Source organism: Thermobia domestica, chromosome 9 (assembly GCF_964235325.1).
Source record: "Thermobia domestica chromosome 9, izTheDome1.hap1.1, whole genome shotgun sequence".
NCBI classification, from domain to species: Eukaryota; Metazoa; Arthropoda; class Insecta; order Zygentoma; family Lepismatidae; genus Thermobia; species Thermobia domestica.
The window spans coordinates 23,420,241-23,434,595 of NC_137462.1; the positions used below are offsets into that span (position 1 = coordinate 23,420,241).

The 14,355-nt window shown below is 36.4% G+C and overlaps 1 protein-coding gene across 1 annotated transcript in view; it reads left to right on the forward strand.

Moving 5' to 3' along the window:
* Positions 1-289: 289 nt before the first annotated feature.
* The window catches only part of LOC145694464 (uncharacterized), an 81,342-nt gene continuing 67,276 nt past the window's right edge, over positions 290-14,355 (forward strand). The window contains exon 1 of the mRNA XM_081770750.1: positions 290-1,330. Within this exon, the coding sequence (XP_081626876.1) occupies positions 1,187-1,330 (144 nt within the window). The 5' untranslated portion in view covers positions 290-1,186. The remainder of the gene's footprint in view (positions 1,331-14,355) is intronic.

The following is a 14,355-nucleotide window of genomic DNA, read 5'->3' on the forward strand; positions in this document are numbered from 1 at the left end:
TGGTGGAAAAAGAAAATGGAAAACGTTAAACGTTAAATGAAAAAAGAGCAGTACTTTTTTTTCACTATTTTCTTATTTATATTTTTTAATTTTTTTCAGGAACCAAACTTCCGAACAGAAGAAAGGAAAATTCCTTGAACCAAATTGGTCTAAAAATTAGGTAGGCGGGCCTATCCATATGGGGTGACAAGTCCTAAGTAGATCTCTAAAACGAAGTTATACTGAAAAAAAAAACTAAAAAAAGAAAATTGGAAATTCAAAAATTCTCGATTACCATCAGGATAAACTATGGTCCAACCATGTTTGGCATAAAAAAACATCCCGCTTATCTTAATTAGTGTTCACATAGAGTGTCACCACTGTTGGTAACACTTTGGCCACCCAGCCTCGATAGAGTTAATGCATACCTAGTAGACACACAAAGTGGAAGATATGATCATGTCTATAAAGCCTTAGAAACTGTTGATTTCAATTTAAAATCGTTCCTTGTTCAAAGCATAATTATTCAATTAGTACTAGAAAATTTCAGGCATTGAATGCTGAGCCAAAAATTATCTATTTATGTCAATATGCTTTTTTAAAAAAGTATTTTATTTTGTCACCGATGTTAGTCGCATTGCAAATAATATTTAATTAAAGTTTTTCGCTAACTAATCCAATTATTCAGTTAGTGTCATGCAATTCAATATTTAATGGGGCTCTTGGATCCGCTACACAGTATAAGAAAAATTACAGTACGTTAACTTCACTAATTCATTTTACGTATGTGTAACACACAATATTACAGGCAAGGAAAATGTGTTCTACCTGAAAATGAACGCCTGATGTCTTGTTTCACTTTGACGCTTACTTTTTTTTGTGATATGTTAAGCAAATCTAATAACAATCAGATACTTTACCTTACTTATGCATAGAACAAGGATGACACCGTATATACCTACACTATAGGAAAGCGTCGTCGCCATTTGCATGGAATGAAGCGTGCAGAGTATATTGTGGGGATTTAAAACAAAGGAATATTTGATAAGAAATCAGTGTATCAAATAATTAGAAGAGCATTTGAAATTATGAGTGGTCTGTTTAAATTAAGATGTAATTTCCTGTGTAAAAACAGTTGAAACAGCAAACAAGTACTTCTTCAGTTTGTGACAGTTCAGTTTAGTGGTTGTAGTTTCGATCAGTCATAATGCTGGAAGAGGAAACTAGTATTTATAATGTGTTATGTAGACTATGTTCATCAGATGATGGAATCAGAATTCTTCACATTTTTGAGGACGAAGGCAAACGTCGCCGCATATCTGCATTAATAGAAGCTTGCTTGCCTCTTACGGTAAGTCACGTGCATTCTGTCCACAAAAATTGTTGTCTTAACTGAATTATAGTGTTCAGGTTAAATAGAAGTGGGCAATACTTTATAGCAATGTTTGACATTCGTGGAAATAACCTCTTGCGTTATACGTATTGTTGGTACCAGTACCTTATTACACAAGAATTGTAATATGACTGTAAAAAACAAAGTACCGGTTGGTTTTGTTCTGTTCTCGATATAAATAGTAATAGTAGTAACAGCAGCAGTAGTAGTAGTAGTAGTAGTAGTAGTGACTTCCAGTTCCGGTGACAAAGAACTGGGGGGAGCGGGCTATACACAATCCGTTCATTGTTTAGTTTCACGTCCCTAGCTTTTGCATATGACAATTTCCCTTAAATTTCCATCTTCTTTCCTTAGGACTTCTTAAAACAATTTCCTGTAGTTGAAGTATAAGTTTAAAGGGCATTTATTCCGAAGTTGGGCGTCCGCTTTCGCCACGTTTTTTCGCTGTTATCTCGTTCCCACACTTTCTGCAGTTTGTTATTAGGTTCATTAATCCGTGCTCTTCACAAACTTTTAAAAGATTTTGCTCGTTATCAACGTATTGCTTCACAAATGTTAAAACTTAGTTCATTGCCTTTGTACATTCGCCATGTTGATAACATAAATGCTCGTTTCTTTCCCACAACGCAACTGCTTCGGTTACCTTGCGCCAAGTAGTTCCCTCCGCTCGCCGTATAGTCCCATGTTTATAGCCGCTTATATATAACAAATAAACAGATTTTTCGAGACACTCATATATTATCAAGCACACAAACGATCAAATTATCCAGATCTTTCCTGTAAATTTTAAAAATTTTGCTGGAAACGGACGCCCAAGTTTGGAACTTAACCCGTTTAAAGAGTAAATTTCATTTTGTAAATCCAAAATTGTTACGTAAAGATTAATATACTTTTCTTCATCTGTAAAGTAATAAGACATGTTGAAATTTTATTAAGTATATGTATATAAAAGAAAGCTGACGGAACAGTTCTCACTGATACGGATAGCATCTTAAATAGATGGAAATATTTCTTTGATGATTTGCTGAACACGCAGCCAAAAACTAATGTGCATGGAGAAAAGGAGATACAATAAATCTCCGGGTGTAGATGAAATTCCGGCTGAGTTAGTTTTAGCTGGAGGCGAAAAATTGTGGAACAAAATACACAACTCATTCTCCTTATCTGGAACAAGGAAGAATTGCCACAAGAGTGGAAAGAATCAATCATTGTTCCAATTCACAAGAAAGGCGATAAAACTGACTGTAATAATTATCGAGGCATTTCTCTTCTGTCAACATCCTATAAAATCCTTTCAAATATTCTATTATCGAGATTGATCCCATACGCAGATGATATTATAGGAGATTATCAGTGCGGATTTAGACGAAATCGATCAACTATCGACCAGATACTTACCATTCGCCAAATACTCGAAAAAAAAAAAGTGGGAATACAATACTCCGGTACAGGGTTGGTAAAAACCCTGGTTTTTATTGAAAAAACAAACAAAAAAACCTTTTTTTTTGTTTAAACCGGCTTTTTTGGTTTAAACCAGATTTTTTTGGTTTAAATAATTTCCTCTCTGTTTTTATATCACATATGGACAGAAATAAGTTTGTTTCGCTTGGTATTGTTATGCAACAACTGGGTTATGCAGGTAGGGTTCACATAAGCTTAAAGCGGAATCCAAGCCACTTCTCGGCTTAAATCCGAGAGAAATTGCCCTCCATTTGAACTCGAAACCAGGACTAATTGGCCACAAATGCGATGCGTCTGCCGACTGACTCACGAAGGACTCATGATAAAAATGCGTTGTACTGATCTTTACATGCTTCTTAATATGACTGTCAAGAGTCATTGCAGAAATGAAACCATTATACAGAAATACATATGGACAATTTCAAAATACTGCAGAGTACAGAAGAACTAATTTAGTCCAAGTTAGTTCACTAAGACTTTGATTAGTCCAAGTTAAAGAAATACAACAACTTAATTTGCATATCAGTAAGAAAATTGAATAAAGATACTAATTATTTGAGTCCACTTTGGCTCTGACCCATTTCTACATAAATAGCTAGATACCAAAGATATTTCTGATTTCAATAAATGCCTCTCGTGAGGTTTGTATGATCCCCTCCCCTCCCAAAGAAAAGTACGGCATTTCGATGTATTTTATCAATACTAACATTATTAAAACAAAACAATATTTAGAATTTTTCTTCGATTGCACTTGCAAAACAATAATAATAAACCAGGGATGCAAATGACCATTCGCCCGGGGCGAGTGGTTCATCGGTGCGAGCAAGTATTTAATGTCATACCGAAGGTAAGTAAATGATTTCTATTATGAGATGTGACTATTGTGCTGCCAAAATGTCTTGAGCCCTGGCAAAAATGCGAACTAAAGCTCACACACCCACGCGTTGAGCCAATAAGGGTTCAACTGTTACTAAGCGAGAGAAAGCGAGTGAAATTCCTTCAGCCAATAGCAGCACTTGTAACTTAAAACTAGGGATCAAGTCAATGTGACATTAGTATAGTAGCTTTTTTCTTGGGTGAGTAAATTTTGTTGCTTATTTGCATCCCTGTAATAAACTATAAAAAAATCACAAAAGAAACATTGATAAAATGGAAAAGAAAAAAAGGTTGCTTTTGTAGTATAATCTTTTTGAGTAATGAATGTGGAATTTAGGTCTGAATACGATAAAAATAATATACGGGAGTGAAACGTGATAACACACAAATGTGTGTTCATCAAGATTTTACGAACATTTTTCGGTTTTTGGTTTAAACCATTTTTTTTTTTTTTTTTTTTTAACCAGCTGTTTTAAACCACCTCGGTTTAAACCAGTCAACCCTGCTCCGGTACATCAACTATTTATTGATTTTAGAAAGGCGTACGACTCGGTTAGGAGAGAAACATTATACAACGTTCTTACAGATTTGGAATACCGACAAAGCTAATTAGATTAATTAAGATATGTTTAAATGAACCCCAAAGTAAACTCCGGGTAGTAAAATTTTTGTCCACGAGCTTTCACGTCGAAAATGGCCTGAAACAAGGAGATGCGTTGTCTCCATTATTATTTAACTTTGTGCTGGAATACGCTATAAGGAAAATCAAAGATAGCAACCAGGGTCTAGAGTTGAACGGTATTCACCAGGTTATGGCATATACTGATGATGTAAATTTAATAGGGGATGATAGGAGAACAATAGAAAGAAATGCAGAGATCTTATTAAACGCTTGCAGGGACTTGGGACTGTTCTATTCACAATACCTTTCAAACGATATACTACTTCACTCACCTTACCATTTGAAAATTGTGAGGTGGACCCTGCTTGGGACCTTACGGGGGTTCCTGGGGCAATACGTTTTTATTCAGCATATGTGCCTCAAGAAATAATGGGATACGTGTGCGCTGATGTTTCCATTCACTCAAACGTTTCCACAAAAATGGCTCGGGATCAGACTTTATAGACGCCCTGTGGGCATGATACGTGCTCTTGCGGAGGTTTACACCAACTTGCAGAAAAACGGACATTATTGTTTGCTTTACGGGTGCTAACATTACACATGCTTTCATATTTGTGAGTATTTGCCCGTCCAGGAAAGTACGTGAGCTCGATCGAAAAAATACGCATAAAAAAGTGATAGATGTTAGTTTGTCTGCAAGATGGTGCAAATTTGCACCGATACATAGTGGCAGAGAGAGCACACCTCATGTCTACCAATACACTACTCCCAACAGTAAAGCTGCAAACGCTAGTTCTTTGCATGAGAAAAGGTTGAATATGTAGTAAGACGTCAAATGGCGCGGAGAGTGGTGATTATCCAATGAATATAGTGCGATTGGTTGAAGTTAAAGTGCGTCATTTGGAAGGAATTGGTCTGGAAGATGAGACATTTGCTTGTTATCTAGAAGAAATAATGATGCAAAAATATGGAAATCAGTTAGAAACCCAAAGTCTCCGAACGTTAGAGCCCAGTGGTGAAGATCGTAAAGAGAATGAAGAGGAAGAAGTGAGAACGTATAATGACACTAAGTCCTGCAAGAGACAATGAAAGTAGCCAAAGTGAATACGAACCGTCGATAATGTGATCACACATTGTACTGATGCCACACTAGAGAACATATTCGAGGATTATCATGTACGCGGATTCAACTCATATAAAAATCTCCTGCAACGATACTCGAAACTGAGGACAAAAAGTAATATTAAATGCAGGGTTGGCTGGTTTTTTCAAAAAAACCAACTGGTTTAAACCAAAAAACGAAAAATGTTCCTAAAAGTGTAAGTGTTCGTAAAATCTTGATGAACACACATTTGTGGGTTATCACGTTTCACTCCCGTATATTATTCGTATTATATTCAGACCTAAATTCCCCATTCATTACTCAAAAAGATTATACTACAAAAGCAATTTTTTTTATATAAGTTTATAAATTTTTGTTTTGTGATTTTTTATAGTTTTTGTTATTGTTGTGTAATTGCAATCAAAGAAAAATTCTAAATATTGTTTCGTTTCAATGTTTACTATTGATAAAATACATCGAAATGCCGTAGTTTTTTTGTGTGTTTGGAGGGGTTTCATACAGACCCCACGAGAGGCATTTAGTGAAATGAGAAGTATCTATTTATGTATAAATGAGTCTGAGCCAAAATGGACTCAAATAATTCGTATATTTATTCACTTTTCATACTGATATGCAAATTAAGTCGTTGTATTTCTTTAATTTGGACCAATAAAAGTCGTTATTAACTAACTTGAACTAAATTAGTTCTTCTGTACTCCGTAGTGCTTTGAAATTGTCCATATGTAATTCTGTATAATGGTTTTACTTGTGCAACTGTTTATCTTTTTGTCCTTCTGAAATGACTCTTGACAGTTACATTAAGAAACATGTAAAGATCTGTACAACGTATTTTTATCAGGATTCCTTCGTGAGTTAGTCGGCAGACGTATCGCATTTGTGGCTAATTAGTCCTGGTTCCGAGTTCAAATGAAGGACAATTTCTCTCGGATGTAACTCGAGAAGCAATTTTTATTCCACTTTAAGCTTATGTGACCCCTTAAAGCATAACCCGGCTGTTGCATAATAACATCAAGGCGAAACAAACTTATTTCTGTCCATATATGATATGAATATATAGAGCAAATTATTTAAACCAAATAAACCTCTTAAAAAAAAGTTTTTTTGTTTTTTTAATAAAAACCATGGTTTTTGCCAACCCTGATTAAATGCGTGTTACAATATGTAGCAAAGAAACGGTAAAACACGGCTACGTTCAAAGGAAATCGTACACTACAGCTAAAGACCATGAACCAGGGTGCCATAGCAAAGTTTGATGAAGCGCGAGCTATGGGAGCTAACGTCCTGTAATTATGGCACGTGCTGTATTTGCCCTGCTCTTGCGGACGTTTACAGCATCTTGCAGAAAAACGGACATCACTGTTTGCCTCCGGACTTCTAACATTACACATGCTTCCCTTGTGCGTATTCACTCGTTCGAGCCCAAGTACTTTCCTTGTAAGAAACAAGATTATAGGACTGCCTAAACTACAAAATACAGCTTTTTTGAAACTTACACTAGGATGCAGAGACATTCCAGTTATTTCTCAAGTACAAGCAAAATGAGATACAACAACAACAATCTAAAACTAAATCTTAAGGGACAAATTCTACTTAACTAAAACAGCTGACGTACCAAGCTTCTACCATCACCCATTGGTTTTACAACAGTGATATTACTGCACGAGTAGATTTAAAAGTTAATGATAGAATTTCAAATTTCAAAACAAATTTTTTGAATGAGTTTGTTAAAGCGATTGGTACATCCAGACTTTTATAAACTGAAACTTAAAAATGTAGACAGAGCATTGTGAAGGATGATACTAAATGCTTGTGTTCTTAATTTGTATTTACCTACAGTGGGTAAAGATCAGTGAGGGGTGTCTCATAATTACCCTCTCTGACCCTATATTTCTCGTCTGCTATAAAAGACACAAATGAAACAGTAAGAAAATAGAAGCAATTATCAAGACCCGAAAAGCAAAACACAAAAACACCCAAAGGAAAATGAAGGAAAAATATGAGCCACAGGGTAGTTAGTTGGCCCACTCATTGACATGTTAGTATTGCATATGAACATTTTAGTATATAGTTAAGCAATGTAGTTTAACTTAGCGTTATAAAGGTTGCATTCCCTCGAGAAGACTAAGTAAATGATACAACATTTTATCGAAAGGTGAAATACCAGGTCATCTAAACCCATTGATAAAGTTTCTTGAGTCACAGAGGAAAGAACAGTCTCGAACAGTGGGGCTAGATAACAAATGGTTCGGATTTTCTAACTTCCATTTATGTATAATTATTTTCCGATTCTACTTTATAGGTTGAAATATACTAACGTTACATGGTTGAGTGGAGCATAACGCTCCTAACTCAATGCCATGATTTGAACAGAACTCACTCACATGAAGTGCTAAATGTGATTTGGGTCCATCACAGGCAGCTTCACCTTTCGTTTTAGGAGCAATGGTTGAAATATGTTGGTAATATATTTATAGGATGTTACACCATTCATCCAACCACTTTCACTTTTACCAAATACTCATTGAGTTTGGCGTGTTCTCAGCAATTTCACTAGGTAAGCGAACATAGGGATATACAATAAATGGAGGAAGTACTTCATCACTAGTGCAGGCAATAAGTAATGAGAAATCACAAGCACCTCCGCCAGAACCTCCTAAGACCTCATATACGTTTCCATCACCTCTTGAACTCAATACTTTTCTAGGTTTTGGATTTAGCAGAAACGAAGTGATGGATTTTTCTAAGCTTCGGTAAGTCCTTCTGTTTTTAAATACTCGAAAAATTCATTAAACCATTTTCGTATCATGTTCTAAGATATCGCTGCATGACTTTTCGTCAGGGCTTCAGGCGTTCGTTTGTTTATTTCTGGGTGGCAACATGAAAAGCTTCAAACCAGTGTTTAGCTGGTTTGCTGTTTGTGAACGAATTAATCTTGCCTGTTGACACCATAATTTTCTGTACAGTAGTCAATAGGTCGTACTTCACTAGGGGAAATCCTGCTCTGGCTATTTCTATTATCCATTTAAACAACGTATTTTCTTCTTTATCTGTTAAAACTGTCGAGAGTCCCATTTTGCGATGTTCTGATATTTTCTCTTTTACTTTGTTCATTAGAGTATTTCGTGGAATACAGTACTGTGTGCTGCTTACTTCTGCGAAAGATACACTATTTGTTTTCACGTCTTCTATAGCCCTCTTCATGCTTTCTTCAGAATACTTGAAAAAGGATTTCTTAAACTTCAAATGGACGTCACATTTCTTTCCCATTTGGTTTTTGTTCAATTCTGAAACAGTGTAGAAACCACTTAGCAAACCCGTTACCAAACTGACGCAAAACTAGTAGTTGACACGTAGGACCCAGATTATCAGCCTATGTCAATTACTAGGAAGTCGTAAGGGAATGCATCCCCGAGTGTCTAGATTATGCGAGGTGTGGTAATTAAATAACGAGACTGGTGTCATGAATGTGATGTATTGCAAAGAAAGTTACAATTGACTGTTATCCCCTTCAATATACTCTCCTCCCCTATCTATACACCGCTGCATACGTGCCTTCCATTGCTCAAAGCAATGCTGTAGGTCATCAAATGACACACTGTTCAACAACTCTGCCGTTTTTCGTTTCACCTCTTCCACAGACTGAAAATGTGTTCCCTTTAATGCACTTTTCACTTTTGGGAATAGATAAAAATCACAGGGAGCCAGGTCTGGGGAATACGGAGTATAGTCGAGCACAGGACTGCGCTTGGCTGCTAACTGCTTCATAGAAAGGACATTATGGGGAGGCGCATTGTCTTGGTGGGGGATTCATGCATCGTTCTTCCACAAATCTGGTCTCTTCTTCCTTATTCTTTCCCTCAGCTTGATTAGAACTTCTTTGTAGTAGGTCTGATTCACCGTTTAACCCTGAGGCACCCATTCAATCATGAAGATACCCCTGATATCGAAAAAAAAAAAAAAAAAAAACGATGTGCATTGCCTTCACTTTGGAATTGCTCATTCGTGCTTTTTCCATTCTTGGCGATGAGGGAGTTTTTCAGTGCATGGATTGACGCTTAGTCTCGTTGTCATACTGGAAAATCCATGTTTCATCACATGTGATGACACGTGTTAGCAAGTCTGGTTCTGCTTTGAGTCGTTCCATGACGTCACAGCAAATGGTCTTTCGAATGTCTTTTTGTTCCTGAGAGAGGTTTTTCGGGACAACTTTTGCACAAACTTTTGTCATGCAAAATTTGTCACTATCTCTTTGTTAATGTTCGTCATGTCTGCGATCATCCGAATGCTCAGACGTCTGTCTTTCCGCATAAGTTCATTCATTTTTTGAACATTTGCGTCCATTCTTGAACTCAAAGGGTGGCCGGGTCGTTCATCATCTTCAACCTCCTCCCTGTCTTCTGAAAATCGTTTGTGCCATTCGAAAACTTGCGCATGTGACAGCATTATCACCATACACCTCTTTTAACATTGTACAACATTCCGTCGGTGTTTTGTTTAATTTCACCAGAAATTTGATGTTAATGCGTTGCTCAACTTTACTGTTCACCATGATTCCGGCACTACTACAGAACACTGTCCTCTTCATGCAAGCCTACAAAGAAAAGAAAAGCTTTCAGAATCATGAAACAAACAGTGGCTGCTCATGAAGGTTCAAGATCAACACCACATCATTAGCTACCTCCCACGCACGATCCTGCGCGACAGGAGGTGGGCAGTCTCGTTATTTAATTGCCACACCTCGTATGTCGCTCTCAGAATGTCATCTTAAAGCCAATTACATTACTTTTCGTACGCACTCACATAAAAACTTCGTAATTGCCACTGCTGTTAATTAGTAGGTTAGGTTAAAATATCACGCCCCACTTGACACTTACCACGATTTTTAAAAAGTTTTCGAGTATAACAATGAAGTTTTTGAAGTATTTAAAAACAAAAGGACCAATGAAGTTTTCGAGTATTTAAAATTAGTACGAACAGCTCAAAATTATATACTTCAAAGCGAAAAAGGCCCCGAACCGCCCGACCACAACCAACTATATATATCTCAAAATAATAATTTATTATTATTATTATTATTATTATTATTATTAGAAATAAATACCTGATATTTTAGTAGTCGGTAGATATAGTTCGGCAACTTGGTTCCTGAATAAACATTTTTTCCCCAATATTATAACTGAAACAAAATTTAATTTCAGTTGTAATCTAATAGCTTGACGAATCCAAACTATGGATTCGACACTAATCTCAGTCATTTGTTGGGAGGGAGGTTGTCAGACTTTTATTACATCTCACTGTCCATACTTCTTAGTCGCTCTAAATTCCATTTTCGATTTCTGCTCCTATTTTGCTTGATTGACTTTAACCAGGTTTGCACTTCCGCCACTAGGAGATTGTGATCCGAATCAGTGTTTGCTCCCGGTAGTGTCTTCACGTCTCGTACACTATTCTCAAACATTGCTTAACGGGAATATAATCGATCTGGTGGCATTTCTTATCTCCTGCAGTTTTTTACATGTACAGCTTAGTTTTTCATTTCTTAGGGGTCGTCCACATATTACATAACGCAGCAAAGGGGGAGGGGGTTCGGCTTTGCGTTACGAAGAGTGACAAGGGGAAAGAGGAATTTACATCCTCGTTACATAACAGTTTTTTCCTTTAATTTTTATTCTCAGGTTTATATGTAATATTTTAAACAAATAATTTTATTCAGTTTTCTTTTTTTATAAATAAATAAATATTTCTATTGTTTCGGGAAATTGGGAACATATAGCCTATATAAATTGAATCACGCAGAAGAGATTCGAAGACGCTATTATCGAGTTACTGAAGGGTAGCCTCTGACAGATAGCTGCACATGTTGTAAACAAAACGAGAGGGAGGATTGGTCGCCAATCATAGAACTATTCTTCCACGCTGTTTCTAGGCAACGAAGATCACTGACCGCGCTGTTGCCGATGTTGAGACGACTTGTTAAACGTCTTAAGTTTGTCGCCAGAGCTGCTATCTCTGTCGCTGACCCTCTGACAACAACGCCTCCAATACTCCACGTGCTCTACCCAACTACAGAAGCCACCTTTCCTTGCGCATACAGCAGACATCAGCATGACTGGTAACAATGTATATTACAATCCATCAAGCAGGGTGCCTACTGATACTGGAAATACTTGAATTGTACTGGAATTTGATTTTGATACTGGAAATATACTGGAATTTTGATCCAGATATTGGAAAATTCATGAAACTGGTAATTTGTCAACAATACTTTTTTTTTTTTTTTTTGTAATTGTTTTACCAAAACATGAAAAATTATTAAATTATTTCAGACCAGTCGGTATAATCAAATGAAAAAAAATTATATCCAACTCAGATAAAATTTTAAAAATTAATTCTATGTATATCAGCAGAGACCAACAAATTCAGAGAAGACCTTTTAATAATTTGGTTTCAAGGATTATACGGAACCTCACTGACAAGGAATTTTTATTCAAATCTTGGACTATTAAGACAGAACAACATCTTAGGTTAGAACAACATCTATTCAGATACAACTCATATCAAGTAAACCAAGTAAAATGTAATAGGGGTACAGTTTCAAGCTGCCTAAAGTAACACCTAAACCCTACTTCTGGTTAAAGAAAGAAAGAGAAAAAAGAGTTGTATACATTTTGTAGTTAGACATTAATGGGTGGAGTGGAGGGTTGTGAAGGGAGTTGGGAGACCCTTTAAAAAACCTTAAAAAATCAAAGCTAACTAAATTTATTAAAAATAAAATATTCTTTTGATGGCAAAACAATTACAAACTTGAAATTATCAAGAGAGTGATTATTCCTAAAGAACTTTAAAAAATCATTATATTAGGCACTCGAATTTCGCTGATATTGTACTGAATATACTGGAATTTTGAAAATGAAACTCAGTAGACACCCTGAACAAAACTCCGTTTTGTGGCTATCGCATAATTGCATTTACGACACACGCTTTTCTGGAGTTAGTTGTTAGTGATCGTAACCACCTCTTGAAAATGCCCTTGCGTTCCCACTCGTGTCACTATCTCTGAGAATATTATTTTCAACTTTAGATTCGAGTCATTACCCCATTCTATTCGTCTAAGGGCATTGAAACAGAAGAAACTCTTTCGTCAAATAATATTTTTCGCGACGGAACCTTCCACGAATTGAAGCAAAATGAGATTAAAGACTTAATTCGTTGTATTCATTTCATACTTTTTTCTTTTTAACTTTTGGAGTTGAATATTTCTTGTAAAATCGAGTGTTTTTGTATTCTGGCAAACTGAAGTCCAAAGTCCAAAGAAGATGCTCGAAAGCTTGTTGTCAAAGATGTCCGTGCTCTTTCACGTGTGCAGCCACTTTGAATCTATGGTCGACAAGGAAGAGAATTTCGTTGCATCGTCGACACTGACGAACTTCAAATACACGAAGCATCCTGGATCCCGGAAAATGAGGTCGATGTCAGTTATTTAGATCCTGTTTCATCTACATTTTCCGGCAGTATTTTCTTTTTTCCAAAAGTCAGTTACCTAAAAGGATGAGTGCGATCCCCTTGGGAAAACGACAGAATGCAATTGCGAAGAATTAAAAGTGGTTAGTTAAACAATCTTATGGGGTTAAAATATTATTACGGTACTATCATTGTGATTTGTTGGCAAAAAACACTACAGATTTATTCCGAGTTCAAGCATTTTGTAATTAAAAGTTCTACCATTGAACATAGTTTTTTGTTGTAATGATCTGCAAAATAAGCAAAACTGGCGGAAAAACAGAAAAATGTTACGTAACGAAGGGGAAGGGGTTTAGCCTTGCGTTACGAAGTGTGACAAGGGGGTAAAAATTGGTCAAAAATAACGTTAGGTAATATGTGGACGGCCCCTTAAACAGCGTGTTCGTCACCACCATATAATGTTGCCTACAGAAGTGTATAACCATTTGGCCCTGTGCGTTTCTTCTACCTAGTCTAAAAGGTCTCATCACCTTATTCGCAGCCTCCTTTTCTACTACGCCGTTGAAGTTTCCCATTACTATGGCGTTGACCTTACCACTTCCATCCTGATGCAATATTCTACTAATCTCACCATATATGACTATTACTTCATTATCATCATAGTCGGTTGTTGGCATGTACACTTTTGTTATCACAGTATCAACTGGTTTTGCACTTTACAGACATCAAACAGTCACTGCAACATTCCATTTTGCTTACGCTTTCTGCCACTTCGTTCTTCATTGCTACTGTATCACGATGCCATTCTCGGCCTTAACTCCACTCGAATAGGATAATGTATAAAATCCCGATACTATCTCATCTTTTCCTGGCCATCTCACTTCACTCAAGTTCACAATGTTCACTTTACATTTAGTTATTTCCACTTTAAATTTTCAAGTGTACCCACACGTCGTGAAGTTCGTACATTCCACGTTCGTATGCTGAAATGAAAGTTATTACATTCTTTGATTATTTTTTCCGGAGTAGTCCCCACCCGGAGATCCGAATGGAGGATTATTTCACGTCTGGAAATGTTCCACCTCAGGAAGAACCATCATTATGTTTACTCTTCTCTTTTGTCCCTCCTGAGAAAAAGATAATACGGTGGTATTCCCATTTCTTTTCCACATTCTTTTACGTATTTAAGAGTAGATAGTAAAACCACCATGTACTCACAGTTTCGAAATAGTGTGTCATTAAGTATTTCAATGAATGTTACTTTTTCCTCACTTAAATAAAATTTGAATATGTTTTATTGCACTTAAAAGAAAAACATATCTACACAATTTTTCCGACGATTGTGAAGGTTGGCTTGGAGGCTCGAACCTGTTTTTGAAGATATCCGAAGTTGGACTTAGAAAATTTTAGCTCAAAACAGTTAAGATCAGTGCGCTCATT